This window comes from Bubalus kerabau, chromosome 17, assembly GCF_029407905.1.
Source record: "Bubalus kerabau isolate K-KA32 ecotype Philippines breed swamp buffalo chromosome 17, PCC_UOA_SB_1v2, whole genome shotgun sequence".
Taxonomy (NCBI): Eukaryota; Metazoa; Chordata; class Mammalia; order Artiodactyla; family Bovidae; genus Bubalus; species Bubalus kerabau.
Window position 1 is genome coordinate 57,576,881 of NC_073640.1, and position 18,506 is coordinate 57,595,386.

The 18,506-nt window shown below is 47.7% G+C and overlaps 1 protein-coding gene across 1 annotated transcript in view; it reads left to right on the forward strand.

Annotated features, from left to right (window-relative positions):
* The first annotated feature begins 417 nt into the window (after nt 1–417).
* The window catches only part of SAE1 (SUMO1 activating enzyme subunit 1), a 61,951-nt gene continuing 43,862 nt past the window's right edge, over nt 418–18,506 (forward strand). The window contains exons 1-2 of the mRNA XM_055551345.1: nt 418–644; nt 13,622–13,733. Coding sequence (XP_055407320.1) covers nt 547–644; nt 13,622–13,733 — 210 coding nt within the window. The 5' untranslated portion in view covers nt 418–546. The remainder of the gene's footprint in view (nt 645–13,621; nt 13,734–18,506) is intronic.

Genomic DNA, 18,506 nt, shown 5'->3' on the forward strand with positions numbered 1-18,506 from the left:
GACGACAAACGACCACCTGGCTTCCCTGGTGGCTCAGACGGTAAAGCGTCTGCCTGCAATGTGGGAGACCCCGGTTCGATCCCCGGGTCGGGAAGATCCTCTGGAGAAGGAAATGGCATCCCACTGCTGTACCCTTGCCTGTAAAATCCCAGGGACGGAGGAGCCTGGTATGCTACGGCCCATGGGGTCGCAAAGAGTCGGACATGATCGAGCAACTTCACTTTCCTTTCCTTTACAAACAACCAGCTGGGTAGTCCCGTGGGGCTAGAAGCCGCGGGGATTTTTGGCCAGGATTGGCCACAGACTCCGTCACGTGACTGGCTGTTCCCCGCCCGCCTTGGAGGCTAAGGAGGTCCACGTGGTTTCGACTCCAGGGGCGGGGCGGGGGTGGGGGTGGGGCGCCTGGAGGCGGTACTGCGCAGGCGCAGTCCGTGGCGCAGGCGCAGACGCCTCCCGGGCGCGCAGCCGGCGGCGGTTGGCGGCGAGTGGGGCCGGCTGGCGGTTGCCGGGAGCGGGACCAGAGCTCAGGCAGCTAGAGCCGGCGCCATGGTGGAGAAGGAGGAGGCGGGCGGCGGTATCAGCGAGGAGGAGGCGGCGCAGTATGACCGGCAGATCCGTCTTTGGGGATTGGAGGCCCAGAAACGGTCAGGGCTGGTGCGGCTTGTGGGGGTTGGGGGGGGGGTTGAGGATCTGCAGGGGGCGTCTTGCCTGAGGCGTTGGCGGCCTTCGGGGAGCCGGACGGTTTAATTTGAAAAGAGGAGGCGGGAATCGTGTCAGGCGTGGGCGCCCTACTGAGAGGACTGGAGGGGGTAGATTTGGTCTGCTTCCTCAGAAGGTTTGGGAAGCAGGGACGTCCCAGGTGGTGGGAGGGTTGTTCCGAGGGGTTGGCGGCCTCTCGAAGGGGAGGTTCAGGGACTCGACGCCCGAAGGGAGTCATGGTGGGGTTTGGATCGGGGTTGCGGGCTTAGGGACTAGGAGAGGTGAGGAATGCCTGGAAACGGTGAAGTGGGGGGGGCATAGTTGATTCATTCATAGGTAACAGGAACCTCGTCTCGGCTGGACGCTGGGGGAGACTGGCGAGCCAAACAGATGCGAACTTGCATTCATTCTTGTGGCCTCTTAAGTGGTGGGCCAGTCTGAAAGAATGAGGACTTTTTTCTTTTCTTTTTTTTGTTTTTTTGAGGAATTTTGGAGCACTTTATTTCAAATGGGCATCCCGAGAGGCTCGGAGGGTCTCGGGGCGCTGGAGGTACCCAAAGAGGCTGCTTATGTGTAGATCTGGGGATGCCTCCAGAGAGGACAGGATTGGGCATGCCTTCGTGTTGGGCGAGTAATTTTCGGAGGGGATGAAGAGGTGATGGATTTGATCAGATATTTATTGAGCACCTACCACAGACACCGGTGTAGGCACTGAGCGGGTGTCAATGAACGATGGAGACTACATTCTTGTGGGGAAGGCAGTAAACCTAAAGAAATAGAAAAATATTGGGCAATGCAAGAGTCAGGGAGAAAAAATAAAGCAGGAAAAGAGGGTCAACAGAGGATGGTGAGGTGGAAGAGCTATTTTAAAAATTTATTTATTTTTGGCTGTGCTGGGTCTTCCTTGCTCTGTGGGCTTCTCATTGTGGCGACTTTTGTTGCAGAGCGGGGGCTCTAGGGTTCTCAGGCTTCAGTAGTTGTGTCTCCTGGGCTCTAGAGCGAGGGCTTAGTTGTGGCACACAGGCCTAGTTGCTCCGTGGCATGTAGAATCTTCCCCGGATCAGGGATCTAATCCTTCATTGGTAGACGGGTTCTCCACCACTGAGCCACCAGGGAAACCCTGTTGTTTTTTTTGTTTGTTTGTTTTACTGGAGTATAGTTGCTTTACAGTGTTGTGTTAGTGGGAGAGCTGCTTTGATAGGGTGGCCAGGGGAGTTATCTGAGAGGTAACACTGAGCCTCGGTTCTGTGTGCAAGGAAAGAGCCAAAGAGCCGTGTGGTCATCTCGAAGGACCTTCCAAGCGCAGATAACAGCAAAATTCCTGGAGGCCAGGGCATGCTTGGCAAAACAGAGCAAAAGAAGTGGCTGGAACCAAATCAGGGGAAGCTTTTTAATACTAAGTGCTGAGGAACCTGTTGGAGAGTTTTGAGCAGAGGAGTAACACGATCTGCTTTGTGTTCAAAAAGGATCACTCTTCTCTGTTCAAGTGTGCAGAAGTGGGAAGAAGGATTCTGTTTAAGAAGTAGCTGCGATAATCCTCTTGAGATGGAAGTAGTGACGGCTTGGAACTCTAGAGAAGGGGTCAAATTACAATTTGAAGGTAGAGAGAACAGGCTTTGCTAAAGGATTCAATGTGTGGGGTGTGAAACGCAGAACTCAAGGATGCCTCCAAGGTTTTGGGCCTAAGCAAGTGGAAAGATGGAAGTGCCTTTACTGAGTGAGGTGGGAAAACTGGAGGTGTGGTGGGAAGAATCAGGAGTTCGCTTTTGGACTTAAGTTTTAACTGTTTACTAGACATGTAAGTAGCAATATGAAAGTGGTTGAGTTCAGTGATGAGGTCTGGGTGATGGGGAGTGATTATGTGATGTGAGGGAGTACAAAGTGGAGAATTACTTGATTGAAGGATCGGGGAGGCAGGCAGGTCACGAGAATTTAGTTTGAGGGGTGAGAGCTTGTAGAATTTTTGGGTGAGAGTGTGTGTGTGGGGGGGGTGAGGTGGGGGTTACTTAAGGCTCATTCTGGAATCTTCTGTGATTGTGGAGGAAGGAACATCATGAGGTATTAGTAAGCATTGGTCTGAGGGTTGGAGGCACCTGAAGTAATCGACTGATAATTAAATAATGAGAATGGGCCTGAAGACATAGGTGGGGTGGATTGAACTTAGGGTCTCCTGATGGAAGGATTGAAGTGTTAGGTGGTCCTAAAGAATTGGGACGCGAATCCTAGATGTTCTGGAAGGGTTGATCCAAGGGTATAGGAGCAGCAGGTAGGTCTTATTTGAAGTGGTGTAGTGTCGGTGAGGATTAAAGGGAGCTGTCAGAGGCTTAGGAACCAGTGATTTATCTGAGGAGCAATAAAGGATGGATGGGGGCTCTTGAGGGAGAGAAGACCTAAGGGGCAAATCAGAGTCAGGGTAAGGAATTCTTGGGAGGTTGGAGTTATTCTGAGGAAATGTAGATGTACTGAGCTCAGTGGAGAACCTGAAAAGGGTTGGCTGAGGGTCTTGGGGGAAGGAAGAGGTTACCTATCGTTTGAGAGCTATAGATTTGTAGACAGTCTTACAGAGTTGATAAAATGCTCTTGAGTCTCATAGCAGCTCTTTGGAGAAGGAAGGCAGTGGTTTCCTCCTCTGTTCAGAAAGGCAGGAAGCACCACAAAGCAAACTGATTCGTGTCTAAGGGAACTCCAGGTGGGGTAGGAGAGCTTCGGAGACTGGAGCAACTTCGTGAAATAGAAAGCAGCTTGGGAATCGACAACTGCATTCTGGCTACAGGTTTGCCTCTGACTCTGTCATGTTGGACCAGGGTTGTCAGAGAACTGTAAGGGAGAGAAATCATAATAAAAATGGCCTTCAGGGGAACTCATACAGTCTGGAGGTTAAAAACTGGGGTGTATCTCTCATACAGTGTTTTAATTTTTTTGACATTAGTTGCCAGCATTAAAAATTCTAAAAGAATTGGCTAAATTTGGGACAGTTTGAGCATGGAAAGAATAAAATCGCCCTCACTTAGAAGTATGTAATAATGTATTTTCTGATGTGGTGATATAAGAACCTCAATGCATCATCTTTGATGTTTTCCTACCAAATATCTTTTACCCTAATCATGTTTTTAGAGAACAGGGGAACAGGTTAAAGGACACTATTGAGGTAGTGATGAGATGTCCAGCATGTGGAATATTTTACAAGACAGCTGCCCTCGTTCTCTTCCAGAAGTCAGTGTCATGGAAAAAGCAAGCAGTTGGACTGTTCTCAATTAAGAGAGTAAAGTGGTGGAGCCAAATGCAAGGTGTGATTCTAATTGGATCCTGGTTCAAAAAGAAAACTTCTCTAAAAAAATATCTTTTAGACAATAGGGAAATTTGAGTATTCAGTCCTGTTAGACGATTTGGGGAATTATTTTCTAGATGTGATAGTAGTGTGGTTATGAAGGAGAACATCATATTTTTGGAGCTGCAAGGTAAAGGTGTGAAGTGCTGCCTTGTCAGCACATGGGTAAAGCCAAAAGGGCAAAATATTAACTCTGCTTTCTATTTTTCTGTATGTTGGAATTTTTTAATGAGAAGTTGGGAAAATGTCTCTGTCTCCCAACTACTCCCCATGCTCCCCACATAAGGGGATGTCACAGTTTCTGATTTATGTCTTGAAAAGTAGTTAAGGTAGACAAACAGTAAGGTCAGACATCCATCCCTACATCGGTTGGATCAAAGTGGAGGCTGCCTGTCTTACAGAGAGCTTATGTGACCATCGTCTCCATCAGCTCTGCTTCAATCACTGATGGAACTGCCCGGCCCTAAGCATGTGAGTTTGCAGCTCTTGGTGTGGCCCCAGCCCATGTTGTGGTTGAGGTTCAGGGAAGGGAGCCAGCTCTCCCAAGGTCACGCACCAAGTAAATAGAAGTGGGACTTCTATCTAAGCTGGTAACTTCAGGTTCACTGCCGGTTTCCATGATAGCTCATTTGCCACCCTGGGGGGGGCTCATTCTTTCAATTAAGGTAACATAAAGGAGAGCTTTGAAGCTGGCAGCCCTGGTCGTTCTCAGACCATGTGCTTCAGTAGTTTTGCATTGCGTTTCGCACCAGAGGCCCATTTATCCCCTGTCTCAGAGTGAGGAAGGAAGGTGCCTGGGAAGAGAGAAGTAGAAGATAAGCTCTTTGAGGGTAGGCGCTTTGAAATGTCCGATAATTGAGATGTGGGTTTTGACTGGTCGCTGTGAAATTCCCAGTGCTTTGTTGAGTGGATGGAACGGTTGTACGCTGCAAAGACCTGGGAAGTCCGGAAACCTGGGTTCAGTTCCTGGCTGTGCTCACTGGCTCTCTGGCCTTGGGTGCGTCACACAGTTCCTTGGCCTTAGGTCCCACATGTACACAAAGGAGGGGTGAGTGTGACTAAATCTTTAAGGACTCAACGTTGGAGTTTTAACCTTACAGGATTGGGACTCCCAAAAACTTCGCTGTTTGGAAACACTCATTATCCTACACAGCTGCTGTTGAGACAGCACTTCATTTGGATCCATGGGCACCTAGTTGTCATGAAAGTGACTGAGCCTGTACTGGAGGCCAGTCCTGGTGGTTTCATATAAGGATCCATTTTCTAGTAGCTAATAGTTGAGTTTGAATCCAGAACTTCTTAGTTACCTAACCTTGAATACATTTACTTCTCTGTGCTTCAGTTTTCCCATGTATCAAATGAAAACAACAGAATCTACGTTATAAGATTTTTGAGAAAGATAGGACTTCCCTGGCGGGCCAGTGGTTAGGACTCCTGGCTTTCACTGCGAAGGACCTGGGTTCAGTCCCTGGTTGGGGAACTAAGATCCTACATGCTATACAGTGCAGAAAAAAAAAAGAGAAATGAGATGAAGCGTGAATAGGGTCCATGCACAGAAAGCATTCAATGAATTCTAACTACCATTATTTGACAAATATAAATTACAGCCACAAAAGACAAGGAACTAAGTAGGAAATGGGTTGTGATAAATAAGATGCAGCAGGTGTCAGTGGGTGCCAGGAACCTCCAGAAGGACAAGCTAGACTGTGGGAGGAGCAGGTTTGCCCAAGCAGATTGAGGTGGGGAACAGTCTTAAATTGTATCTTGGATTCTGACAAGACATTTGAGTAAGTATAATGAATAGGCAGTTGGATTGAGCAGGATCATAGATTTAAATGACAAGTTCTGTACTGTGTGTCTTGCCTGGTGTCTCAGCAGTAAGAATCCACCTGCCAATGCCGGAGATGCAGGAGACTTGAGTTCTAGTGCTGGGTCGGGAAGGTCCCCTGGAGGAGGGCGTGGCAACCCACTCCAGTATTCTTGCCTGGAAGTCCCATGGACAGAGGAGCCAGGCATGGGATCACAGAGAGTTGTATATGACTTAGCAACTAAACAACAACTGTACTATTAATTGAAAAAGAGAAGTATTTTTAGAAGCAGGAAATGGTCAAATCTGCCAAGTGGTCCCATCATTTATCTGGTTGCACTGACCAGAAACCTAGGAGCTCTTTATTCATCTCTGTCCTTTCTGTCTTCATCCAGTCTGCTGGGAAGTCCTCAGGGCTCTGCTTCAAGGTTTATCTCACCTGCCTTTTCTCATTATACCCATCATCTCAGATCACCTCTACAGTTCCTCCTTGGTCTCCCCATTCCACTCTTGACTCCTTATAATCCATCCTGCACTTAGTAGCCAAACTGATTTAAATGAAAAACAAACAAACAAACATCTTAACATTCCTTCTCAAAGCCTTCCCAGTGATTTTCTGAGTGCTCAGATCTTTTAAATCTGGTGCCCTTTTTGCCCTGCCTGTCCGTCCTTGCCTGCATCTCCCTGGCTTGCTCCATTCAAGCTAACGGTCCTTGAGCCCTTCTGTTCCTCAGATATGCTAAAGCTCTGCCTGTCCTTGGGGACTTTGTGTTTGCCCTACTAGAAATAGTCCTATACAAGATTTTTGCATTAGACTCTAAATAAACGTGGTTTGAATGTGAATTTGGTAGTCTCAGAATTTTTAATCATGAGTGAAGTTCATTGGCTTGACTTACTTTGCAGTATGTTTTGTGAATTCAGATTATGGTATAAAGATTGGTTCCTTCCTTCCCAGAAATTTAAAAGGTATTTCTATAGCAGAAGTTAGAGGGGAGTGAATCCACAAATACTTATGTAGAACCTACTTTATCCTCATTGGAAAAGACCCTGATGCTGGGAAAGATTGAAGGCAGAAGGAGAGGAGGATGACAGAGGACCAGTTGGTTGGGTGGCATCGCCGACTCAGTGGACACAAGTGTGAGCAAGCTCCGGGAGATGGTGGAGGACAGGGAAGCCTGGCGTGCTGCAGTCCATGGGGTCGCAGAGTCAGACACGACTGAGCAACAACATGCAAGGCAGCATGGGGGAGACGTTGAAAGAGGGAAAGAAGAGCACAGATCCTGGTTAAAACTGAATTTGGATCCCCAGTGCTGGACACCCGTTAGCTGTGAGAGCTTGGACATGTTTGCTGAACCTCGGTTTTTTTCCTTTCTCAGGGTAGGCATGAATCCTTTCCTATGGAAACATAATGGCCCATGCTGGGGCCCGTGGAGCCACCTTGCCTTTTAGGGAGAGAAACTATATGCAACATTTAGCGTGTGTGTGCTTTCTGAGAGAGAAAAATGGTGAACCATAATCAAGGTTTCAGTGAGGCACTGTATGTACATATCTAGCTCAGTGCCTGTACCCTGTGAGCCCTCTGTGGATAGTAATTACTATTATTGTTACTGATAGACTGTACACAATATGTCATAATGTGACTTTACATTTATTTGCTATAGAGAGGCATATAACTTTATTTTTTCCGAAGATTTTCTTATGTGGACCGTTTTTAAAGTCTTTGTTGAATTTCTTACAATATTGTTGCTCTTTTATGTTTTGGTTTTTTGGCCCCCAGTCATATGGAATCTTAGCCCTCAGACCAGGAATTGAACCCGCACCTTTTGGAAGTATGGAGCCTAAGTCCTGAGAGGCATGTAACTTAATGAGCAGACTCTGGAGCAGTATTGCGCAAGTTGATATCTGCTTTGCTAAGATCCTACATCCCACGCTGCGGCATGGCCAAAAAAACCACCCAAAAAACACAGTTTTTGAATGCCAAGCACTGTCCTAAGCAACTTAATATATATATTAACTCTGCAAGGTTGGTAGTATTAGTCTCATTTTACAGATAAAGGAAGCTGAGAGTGGCAGACAAAATAATGCCTGTTGGGTAGCTGTTTTATCTTCAGCAAGGTCCCTAAGAACTCCGTGCCTCAATGGGTTAGTTTCCTTTTGGCAGCTGTAACGATTACCACAAATTTAGTGGCCTACAGCAGCCCAAATTCTGGAGGTCAGAAGTTTGGAATCTGTTTCCCTGGGCTAAATAAAAGTCAAGGCAGGGCTGTGCTCTCTGGAGGCTCTGGGAAGAATTTGTTTACTTGATTTTTCTAATGTCTAGAAGCCACCTGCATTCCTTGACTTGTGGCCCCTTCCTTCATCTCCAAAGCATCTTCAAGCCTCTCTTCTCTGAGCAAAGCCCTTGCTTTTGTCATCACTTCGGCACCTCTGACCCTTCTGTCTCCTTCTCTATAGGACCCTTGTGATTATTTGGACCCACCTGGAAAATCCAGGATAATTACCCCTGCCCCTCCCCCAAATGCTTAATTTGATCACATCAGCAAAATTCCTTTTGTCCTGAAGTAATTTATTCATGGGCCCCAGGAATTAGGGGCATGGACATGGCGAGAGCGGGGCTGCATTATTTTGTCTGACACTCTCAGCTTCCTTTATCTGTAAAATTAGACTAATAATGTTGTAGCCTCGCGTTCTGGGAAACAAACTCACTCAGAAGGACAATGCAGATAATGGAGTGGAGTTTATTACTCCGGCGGGCCCAAGGCAGAGTCTCCTCTTAGCCAAGGACCCCGACCAGTTTTAGTGAAAACCTTATATACCCTAAGTGTACATGCCCAAAGCCACCCCCAAATTCCCTGAAACTAGTCTGAACAAAGGAAAAGAAAGATACAATCAAAGTTAACCCATGATTCATATGCCTTAAGCCTAGGTAGGTAACAGTAGATAATTATCAATAGGCCTGTGGTCATACTCCAATAAGCATAATAGAATTTATGATTCTGTTTGGTTGCACAGATAATTAGGGTATTCTTTTAGGAGACGGAGAGTCTAGATACAAGCCCTGGGGTTCTTCCATCCCAGGGGTCTGGTTTTCCAGTTGGTATGTCGTTTCCATAGATACTGGGCATAAAGCTCAAAGTCCACAGTCCAGCCCAAGATGGAGTCCTGCTTTCAAGATGGAGCCTGTTCTGTTTCCTCCTTCAATAATACTACCAACCTTGCAGAGTTAATACACATAAGTTGCTTAGAACACGGCTTGGCATTCAAACACTGTGTTTTTTGGGTGGTTTTTTTGGCTGTGCCGTGGCGAGGCATGTGGGATCTTAGTTCTCTGACCAGGGCAAACCTATGCATGCCCCCTGCATTGGAAGTGTGGATTCTTAAGCACTGAACTGCCAGGGAAGTCCCTCAGTAACTGTTTCCTAAGTGTTAACTACTGTTATTTCATTCTGTTTTATGACTGCCTCACAGGGCTTCCCTGGTAGCTCAGCTGGTAAATCCGCCTGCAATGCGGAAGACCCCAGTTCAATTCCTGGGTCGAGAAGATCCTCTGGAGAAGGAATAGGCTATCCACTCCAGTATTCTTGGGCCTCCGTGGTGGCTCAGATGGTAGAGAATCCGCCTGCATCCGCCTGCAATGTGGGAGACTTGGGTTCGATCCCTGGGTTGGGAAGATCCTCTGGAGAAGAGAATGGCTACCCACTCCAGTATTCTGGCCTGGAGAATTCCATGGATAGAGGAGCCTGGCGGGCTATAGTCCATGGACTCGCAAAGAGCTGGACGTGACTGAATGACTTTCACGTTGATTTTCCTAGCAGGTGCACACCAGGGCGCCGTGGCCTCTGAGCCCACCATCCCAGTCACTCCGCCTTGTTGTTGCCCTTCTCTGCTGCTGGTTCTGTCAGTTACTTTTAGCTGTGTAACCACTGTGTAAGCTGGTTCACTTCTTAGTCCCTGTTTTCTCAGCTTCAGAGTAGGGATAGCAAGGCACCAGCTCATGAGATCCTCATGGGGGTTAAATGACATCATACACGTGAAGAGTTTACAACAGTGGTGGGCGGGTAGTGTGAGTGTTCACTGACTGTTAACTATTCTTTGTTGTTTTTTTTATTTTTTTGCTATCTACCAGGTTTATGTAATTCTGCTGGGATTTCTTTTGCTGTATCTGTAACAGCTACTGGATTAACAGTGTAATATATTTCCAAGCACAGTCATAGACGCTAGAGATACTGTGGTTTCTGAAGCTCGCTTACACTCTAATGGAGGAATGAGCAGTGAACACATGAACAAATAGCATAACTCCAGATGTGGACCTGTTTTGGATGAGGTGGCCAGTATGGACCTCTCTTAAGATGGAAACAGTTGAGCTGAGACCTGAAGAACAGGTCATGTTGGAGGTAGGGGAAGAAGCAGAGAGAACAGCTAATGCCAGAATCCGGCAGCGGGAGCCGACGTGGCGGCGCTTTCTAGGATCAAGGACGGCCAGCCGGGCTGTAGGCGATTACCAAGGGCAAGAGTAGGATGAGATGGCAGGGCTGACGGTACCAAGCTTGCCTGGGAACCGTTGAAGGGACTGAGAGGGGAGTGGCATGATCTGGTGTCGGAGCTCTCTCTTCCTGAGGTGGGGACAGCGGCTTGTAGGGGGCAGGGATGGGAGCAGGGAGGCTGGGTATCAGGGTGTTGCGGTTTTACAGGTGAGAAACGGAGGCCAGGGTAGGGTGGTGGCCGTGGAGTGGTGGCCCATGCTGCCGCGAACATCAGTGTGCCTGGTTTTGGCCCACCTCAGTATTTCTGTAGGCTTGATTCCCAGAAGGCAATTCCTGCCTTAGAGTGAGTAATGAGAGTGGACGTTCTTTAAGTGCTGACTATGTGCCAGGTACTATTTTAAGTGCTTTTCATCTAATTGAGCCAGAAATAAGCAGTCCTCTCAGGGCCCTAGAATGGTTAAGGATTAAAAACATACCGTGATATTCCATGTTGTTGGCAGTTGAATAAAAAACCTCCTGAGCAGTCAGAGTCCGAGGAGCTCTGTAGGATGGAGGGATCCTGGAGAGGCCGTGGGCTCCATGGGATTTCTGTCAGAGGTGTTTATATGGAGCAGGCGCTTGAAGACTTCAGAGAGAACACTGAGTCGGTTATGATAAGGACTTCTTGAGGAAATGGTGTCTGAGTCGGGGTTTGAAGTCTGCAGGAGAGGCTAGTCGAGGCCAAGGGAGGAAGACAAGGGTGCGCGTGTCAGCCGGGTGCAGTGCTGCGATTTAAAGTCTGCAGGTGGGGAACTGAAGGTGTGTTGGAAGGAAGCTGGTAGTAGTGGAAGATAAGGTGGCGGAAATGGAAGAGAGCCAAGACTGAATGGATTTAAACGTCAGCTTAAATTTTGTTTCTCTGTCAGATTTTTTTTTTTTAATCAGAATCAAATTGATCGCTGAGCCCTTTTGTAATTAAGGCAGTGGAGATTGAAGAGATGTTCAGGTAACTTTTATTCAGCATCTGGTAGTTGGCTGGGCCTACTACATTAGGTGGTTTTGCACACATTTGACCAGGTCTTCGAGGAGAGTTAATGACATAAAGTAAGAATGGGTATCTCCATTTTACAGATGAATGGAATGAGGTTCAGAGAGATGGCTCAGTTTGCCTGGGTCACCAGTTAGGAAGTGGCAGAGCCAGAATTCAAACCCAAGTCTTCACTCCTGAAGGGCGTTAGTGCTGGGCCCTGCCTGTTGCCAAAGGAACGGCAAGGAGAACAGAGCCTGAGAAGTTAGTGGGTTTGGGGGCATCAGTTTCTCAGAAGCAAGCGGGGCTGGTCTAGCTATATCCTTGGGGTAATGGAGCAGCCAAACCAGAAAAGACCATCACTCAGACTAAGAGGGACCATGAAACCTGGAATTCCAGGCACAGCAGTGTCGGGGCCAGGTGAAGGGAGATGAAGAATAGTGACAGCAGAGACCTGGGAGGTACCGCTGAATGCATGGCTGCTCAGCCTGTCTGATGTAAAAAGTTTGATCTGTGCACAATATCTCTTTGGAAACATTGCTTGTTTATTATCTGTGCTGTTTCTGGAGGGATCAGAGTGCCTCTGGAAAGACGCATAGCCTCTATCCTCCTTCCCGCTGCTGGTGTGATGCTGTCAACCTGTAATAAGAGACCCCCCTCATTGCTAGCATCTCTGTTATTTATCTTGCTTGTATGTCATAAGTCCTTTGCCCAGTTACTCTGGTTAAGTGGAATTGTCGCACGAAAGGCTCCTCTCTGCTAGGGGGTGGTTGGCAGTGGCAGGGCAGTGTAGAAGAACAGTAGTGAACAAGCTGGAACCAGACATATGTCTCTGAGGGAAATATTGTCAGTGTTCTTTCCCTCCCTCTGATTTTACCCTTTGAGCATACCGCTGAAGGAAATCCCAAATCTGCTAGCATCAAGAATCAGTGCAGGACTTGATTTTATCAGCCCTCATTCCCATTCAAGATTTCTAGCCTGATGACATGCAAGTGTCCATAATTATTAGAACCATTTTTGGAAAAGAGTTTCTGCATGTTCTCCCTATAGTGGTACTATATGAGAATGGACTCATTTCCTAAATTAGGAGCAGACTCATTGGCCAGCAGACCCTGAATTTGTGTGTGACTGTTCTTAGTTCTTACTCATCCTTGTCAGTGTGAATAATCATAGATTTTCTGCAGAAATATTAATGGGTTTGATTACAAGGTGCTAAGACCTGTAAGACCCTGATGGGGTTTTTCATGATGCAAACTCTTTATTTCCTGTTTCCAACTGGAAAAATTCTGATTCTGAAACACTTTTGGTTCAGGAATTTCACATAAGGGATTGTGGACCTCTGCTGCTTTCTGCTGACCTCACAGTTAAGTCCAGACTTCCTGGGATATAGCCCAGCCTCTGATTACTTTCTTTTTAAGCTTCCTCTTCTGTCACCCTACAGACTTAGAATGATATAAACACTCCCCAGATGTCCCCTCTTTCATGCCATCTTGTGTGTGATAGCTTAAATAGTGCCCCTTCTCTTCTGCTGTCACACTAGTCCAAGCCATCGTCCTCTCTCAACTCGGACACTCTTCTAACTGCGCCCCCACCCCCACCCCCCCGGCCCCACTCCATGACTTTCCATCTTGTTTAAAGTCCAGCGTCCTGACGGTGCCTTTGTAAGAGCCTTCATGGTGTGGGCCCTGCTTCTCTCTGCAGCCTCATCCGTCATTCTTCCTTTGCTGTCTGCTCTTCAGCCGCTCTCTCTGCCTTCCTGTTCCTGGAACATGCCGCGCACCCCTCTGCTTCAGGGCTCTCGGACTTGGCTGTTTTCTTACCTGGCACGTTCTTCTCTCAAATACTACCTGTGTGCTTGTCCTTCATTTCATTTTAATTTTTGCTCAGCACCTCTGTGGAATGGCCTTCACGATCAGGCTGACAAAAGTAGCATCGTCCATCACTGATCCACGTCACGCTTGATTTTCGTCACTTTTGGACATGTTATGTGTCTCTCTTTGTCTGTCTCTACAAAATACAAGCTCTGAGAGGGCAGGGATTGTGTCTGTTTTTTCACTGCTGAATTTCCACACTTTAGAGGGGTGCCTGGCATTGTAGGTGCTCCATAAACAGTTGTTGAATGAGTTGTTCTCTGTAGGATAGAGTGGAGCCTGTCTCTTTTCCAAGATCTGAGGTCTTGGTGCTTAAGTGCATTCAGTGAAAACCAAGGTTACTTCCCTTTGTCTTGTTTTGTTCTTCAGTGATTCGTGGTACTTCCACTGTTCTCTCTCATCCTGTTAACAATGTCTGCCTTGTAGGCTTCGGGCCTCCCAGGTGCTTCTTGTCGGCATGAAGGGACTCGGGGCTGAAATCGCCAAGAATCTCATCCTGGCTGGAGTGAAAGGACTGACCATGCTGGATCACGAGCAGGTGAGATGCGCTGTCGCCGGATCACTGTCCTTCACGGTCTCCACCCCTCAGTATAAACACATGGAGATGGCGTGTGTTCCTGCTTGCCCCTTCGGGGCTGTGAAAGAGGAGGGCTGGCATTAGTGACACTGTAGCCATGGAGACTGACAGTGCCAACGCCGGATTTGAATTCACTGCCACCATATCTTACGTGGTCTGCCAGTGGAGACTCCCATCCCCTCACTGAGCTTGCTTGTCTGTAAGGTGGAGTAACCATCTCCCTTGAAGGGTGATTGGCACGATAGTGCCCCCTAGTGGCAGGAACACCTCACCCAGAAGAAGAATTTGTGACAGAGGAGCCTGGTGGGCTACAGACCATGGGGTCGCTGAGAGTTGGACACGACTGAGCGACTTCACTTTGACTTTTCACTTTCATGCATTGGAGAAGGAAATGGTAACCCACTCCAGTGTTCTTGCCTGGAGAATCCCAGGGACGGGGGAGCCTGGTGGGCTGCCGTCTATGGGGTCGCACAGAGTCGGACACAACTGAAGCGACTTAGCAGCAGCAGCAGCAACAAAGAGGGTAGTAGCGAAGGAGAGGGAAGCCTGGCATGCTGCAGTCCCCTGGGGTCGCAGAGAGTTGGACACGTCTGAGCAACTGAACAGCAAGAGAGGGTAAGAGTGGAGACCCAGGGAAGGATGGTTCCAAAACTTGGAGGTCCTTGGTGTGGAAAAACAAAACAACAGTGGGCCGATAGCATCTTCATTTGGTTGTGTGATCTGAGCATGGGGAACCAGGAGAGAACGCTGAGGGCGAGTGGCCTGCTTCTGCCTCCGCCTCAGCCTGGGGACGAACGCCACTCAGTGTTGGAGCCACCCCTTAGATCTGCAGTGCGAGCGCTGGTGGCGCTTTCTGCTTGGCTTCCGCTGCAAGGCCCAGCTCCTCTGACTTGTTTTCAAAAGCCTAACACGTGGTTCTCAGTCCCATCTGTGCTGTAGAATATTCGGGTAGTTATTTAAGAATAAAAGTTCCCCAGGTGAGTCTAAAAGTCAGGGAGGGTTGAGAAGCACTGCCTTCGTGTAACCTGGTCCCAGTCAGCTTACCCAGCCTGATGCCCATCTCATAAATTTCGTAGTTCACGAGCACTCCTCAGTAGTTCTGCCTTTTACAGTTTGCTTGAGCTTTTGTCCCTGACTACAGACATCTGTGGGAAATTCTGAAAGAGATGGGAATACCAGACCACATGACCTGCCTCTTGAGAAATCTGTATGCAGGTCAGGAAGCAACAGTTAGAACTGGACATGGAACAACAGACTGGTTCCAAATAGGAAAAGGAATACGTCAAGGCTGTATATTGTCACCCTGCTTATTTAACTTACGTGCAGAGTACATCATGAGAAACGCTGGACTGGAAGAAACACAAGCTGGAATCAAGATTGCCGGGAGAAATATCAATAACCTCAGATATGCAGATGACACCACCCTTATGGCAGAAAGTGAAGAGGAACTAAAAAGCCTCTTGATGAAAGTGAAAGTGGAGAGTGAAAAGTTGGCTTAAAGCTCAACATTCAGAACACGAAGATCATGGCATCCGGTCCCATCACTTCATGGGAAATAGAAGGGGAAACAGTGGAAACACTGTCAGACTTTATTTTTCTGGGCTCCAAAATCACTGCAGATGGTGACTGCAGCCATGAAATTAAAAGACACTTACTCCTTGGAAGGAAAGTTATGTCCAACCTAGATAGCATATTGAAAAGCAGAGACATTACTTTGCCAACAAAGGTCCGTCTAGTCAAGGCTATGGTTTTTCCTGTGGTCATGTATGGATGTGAGAGTTGGACTGTGAAGAAGGCTGAGCACTGAAGAATTGATGCTTTTGAACTGTGGTGTTGGAGAAGACTCGTGAGAGTCCCTTGGACTGCAAGGAGATCCAACCAGTCCATTCTGAAGGAGATCAGCCCTGGGATTTCTTTGGAGGGAATGATGCTGAAGCTGAAACTCCAGTACTTTGGCCACCTCATGCGAAGAGTTGACTCATTGGAAAAGACTCTGATGCTGGGAGGGATTGGGGGCAGGAGGAAAAGGGGACGCCAGAGGATGAGATGGCTGGATGGCATCACTGACTCGATGGACGTGAGTCTGGGTGAACTCCGGGAGTTGATTTTGGACAGGGAGGCCTGGCGTGCTGCGATTCATGGGGTCGCAAAGAGTCGGACACGACTGAATGACTGAACTGAACTGAACCGAACAGACATCCCAGGGAGACAGTGCTGCATGATGCAAAAACTTTGGAATCATGCAGACTTGGGCTCAAGTCCCACCTTCTGAAGCTGGGCAAGGGCATTAACCTCCCAGAGACTTAGTTTATACATCTATAAAATGAAAATATTCATTCCCGCCCCTTAGAGTTCTTCATTTCAGTTACATCAGCAAGCATCCAAGAACACCTGCTGGCTGCCTTGGAGTACTCTAGGTGGGGCAATAGAAAAGTCCACAAGAGGGACTTCCCTGGTGGTCTGGTGGTTAAGACTCTGGGTGCAGGTTCCAGCCCTGGTTTGGGAACTAAGATCCCACATGCCATGTGGTGCAGGGAGGTAGGGGGAAGGGAGGGATGCACAAGATTTGTTTCCCATTCTCAGTTTTTTCCAGAAACCAGAGAAGGCTCCCTGACTCAGGTTGTGTCAGGGAGACATGAAAGGATTCCCAGAGTGCTAAACTCAGTCTTAAAAAACAAGTAGAGATTTTTCAAGGTTAGAGGGGCTGTGTTTTAGGCAGGGGACATTAGCACATTTCTACCATTAGCATGGTAGAAATAAAAAATAACAAGCAGTTTGGTATTTGTAGAGTGTGAAGCCCAAGGGATGGGGGTGAGGGTGCAGATTGCAGGTGAGGGCCAAGTCACGAAGGGCCTGCGGGTAAACTCCGCTATGAGCCTTTCCTTACTTCTCTCGGTGGCGCGGAGTCATTGAAGAGTTCCAGATGGGCAAGGCGGGCCTGAGCTTTGGGCCTTGTGTAGATCACTGATATCGTGTAGACTGTGGATGGCACAAGGCATGGGACAGAAGACTACTTAGAAGGCTGCCTTAGTAGTTTAGGAGAGTTGGAAAGAGTGAGGAATGGCAGTGATGATAGAGATGGCGAGAAGCACCCAGAGGTGAGAGGTGCTTAGGTGGTAGGGGCGGATGGATTCTGTATGGGGAAGCAAGGAGTAACCACAGCCGCTGCCGTGGACTGGAGGTGCTGGACACTGTGCTTAGGGCGGTAGGTGTAGTGTATCGTTTAGTCCTCAAAACAACTCTGAGATGCAGGGATTATCATCCCTATTTTACACATAAGAAAACAGAAGGAAAGGAGGTGAAGCATGGCCCACCCAAGGTCTCAGTAGTTAGTGGGAACACCAGAACCCAGGCCTCGACTCCTGGCAGAGCCCGCCTGCTTAGTCCTGTCACCTGGTGGCTGCTGTCAAGGAAATGTCGAAGATACGAAGACCAGGTTTCTGGCTCTGGTGACTGAATGCGTGACTGGTGGGCTCATCAACAAAGACAACAAATGTAGGAATCACATATGATTGGCCCCTGGGATCTACAGCAGGAAATATCCAATGGACAGTTTAACATAAGACTCAAATGGATCAGGACATCTGTATCAGTAAAAGCAATTTGAGAAACAGCAGTAGACTTTGGTAGATACTAAAAGGTATGGAGTTGGTTTATGGAGCTACATAGAGTGAAAATATGAGTGATTCTGAATGGAATCCTGAAGACAGCTGCACTGAAGAGGGCCCATATAGAGACTGGGGTGTCCGGTGAGGGAGAAGGAGAGCTGGGAGCTGAGAGGCCAAGGAGCAAGGCCCAGATGACCCAGGTAAGCCGGGCAGAGTGTTGAGTAAGTGCATTGCTTCTAGTAAGGTCGTCATTTTCAGGCTTCTCTGTCCATGGGATTCTCCAGGCAAGAATCCTGGAGTGGGTTACCATTTTCTTCTCCAGGGGATCTTCCCGACCTAGAGATTGAACCCGGGTCTCCTGCATTGGAGGCAGACGCTTTAATCTCTGAGCCACCAGGGAAGCCCCATTTTACATGGGATTTCTTCATATTTGCTCAAAATCACACATTTAAGTCCTTGAGCCGGGATTTGAATCACAGATTTGAATCCAAGCTGAATTATTCCAGAAACCGCTATGATGTACAATCTCTCTGTGTTGTGAGATCCCAGGTGGGTCACAGGTACTGTTAGATGGCTGGCCTGAAGCGGGAGGAAGACCAGCGCTGTGTGCTTGGAGGAAGGCTCGTAGGGACAGTGTGTGCTGTGCATAGTTGGCAGGAGAGCAGGATCTCCTCTACTGAGCCCAGTCTTGGTGAAGGTGGTGAGGTCATCCATGGAGATGAATGATTAAATTAGACGTTTGATGTGTGAAGAAATGCATTTTGAACAGTGGAATCTAATCCTACTTGTGGCTATCAGGGGATTATATTATCTGTCTTTGAGGCTCTCTTCTGGTGATGTCCAGCCTTCCGAGTGAAATTATCCCTCTGCTCCAGCCTCTGCTCATCTCACCTCCTTTCTGAGTTTTAATTGAATTTAAGAGATCGTTTCCAGCGTTCTTAATTGTGTCTGATTTTTGCATTCGGTTGATTTGAAACCACTTGTAGGCAGGGACTGCATCTTTTAAGCTACTTAATGTTTTTCTATGAATGCTTCAAGTTGGGCACATGGTAGGTATTTTTGGTCAATTCTTAGCGCTCATAATTATGTAATTTTGTTGGCAGTTAAAAATTAAGAAAGCATGGAC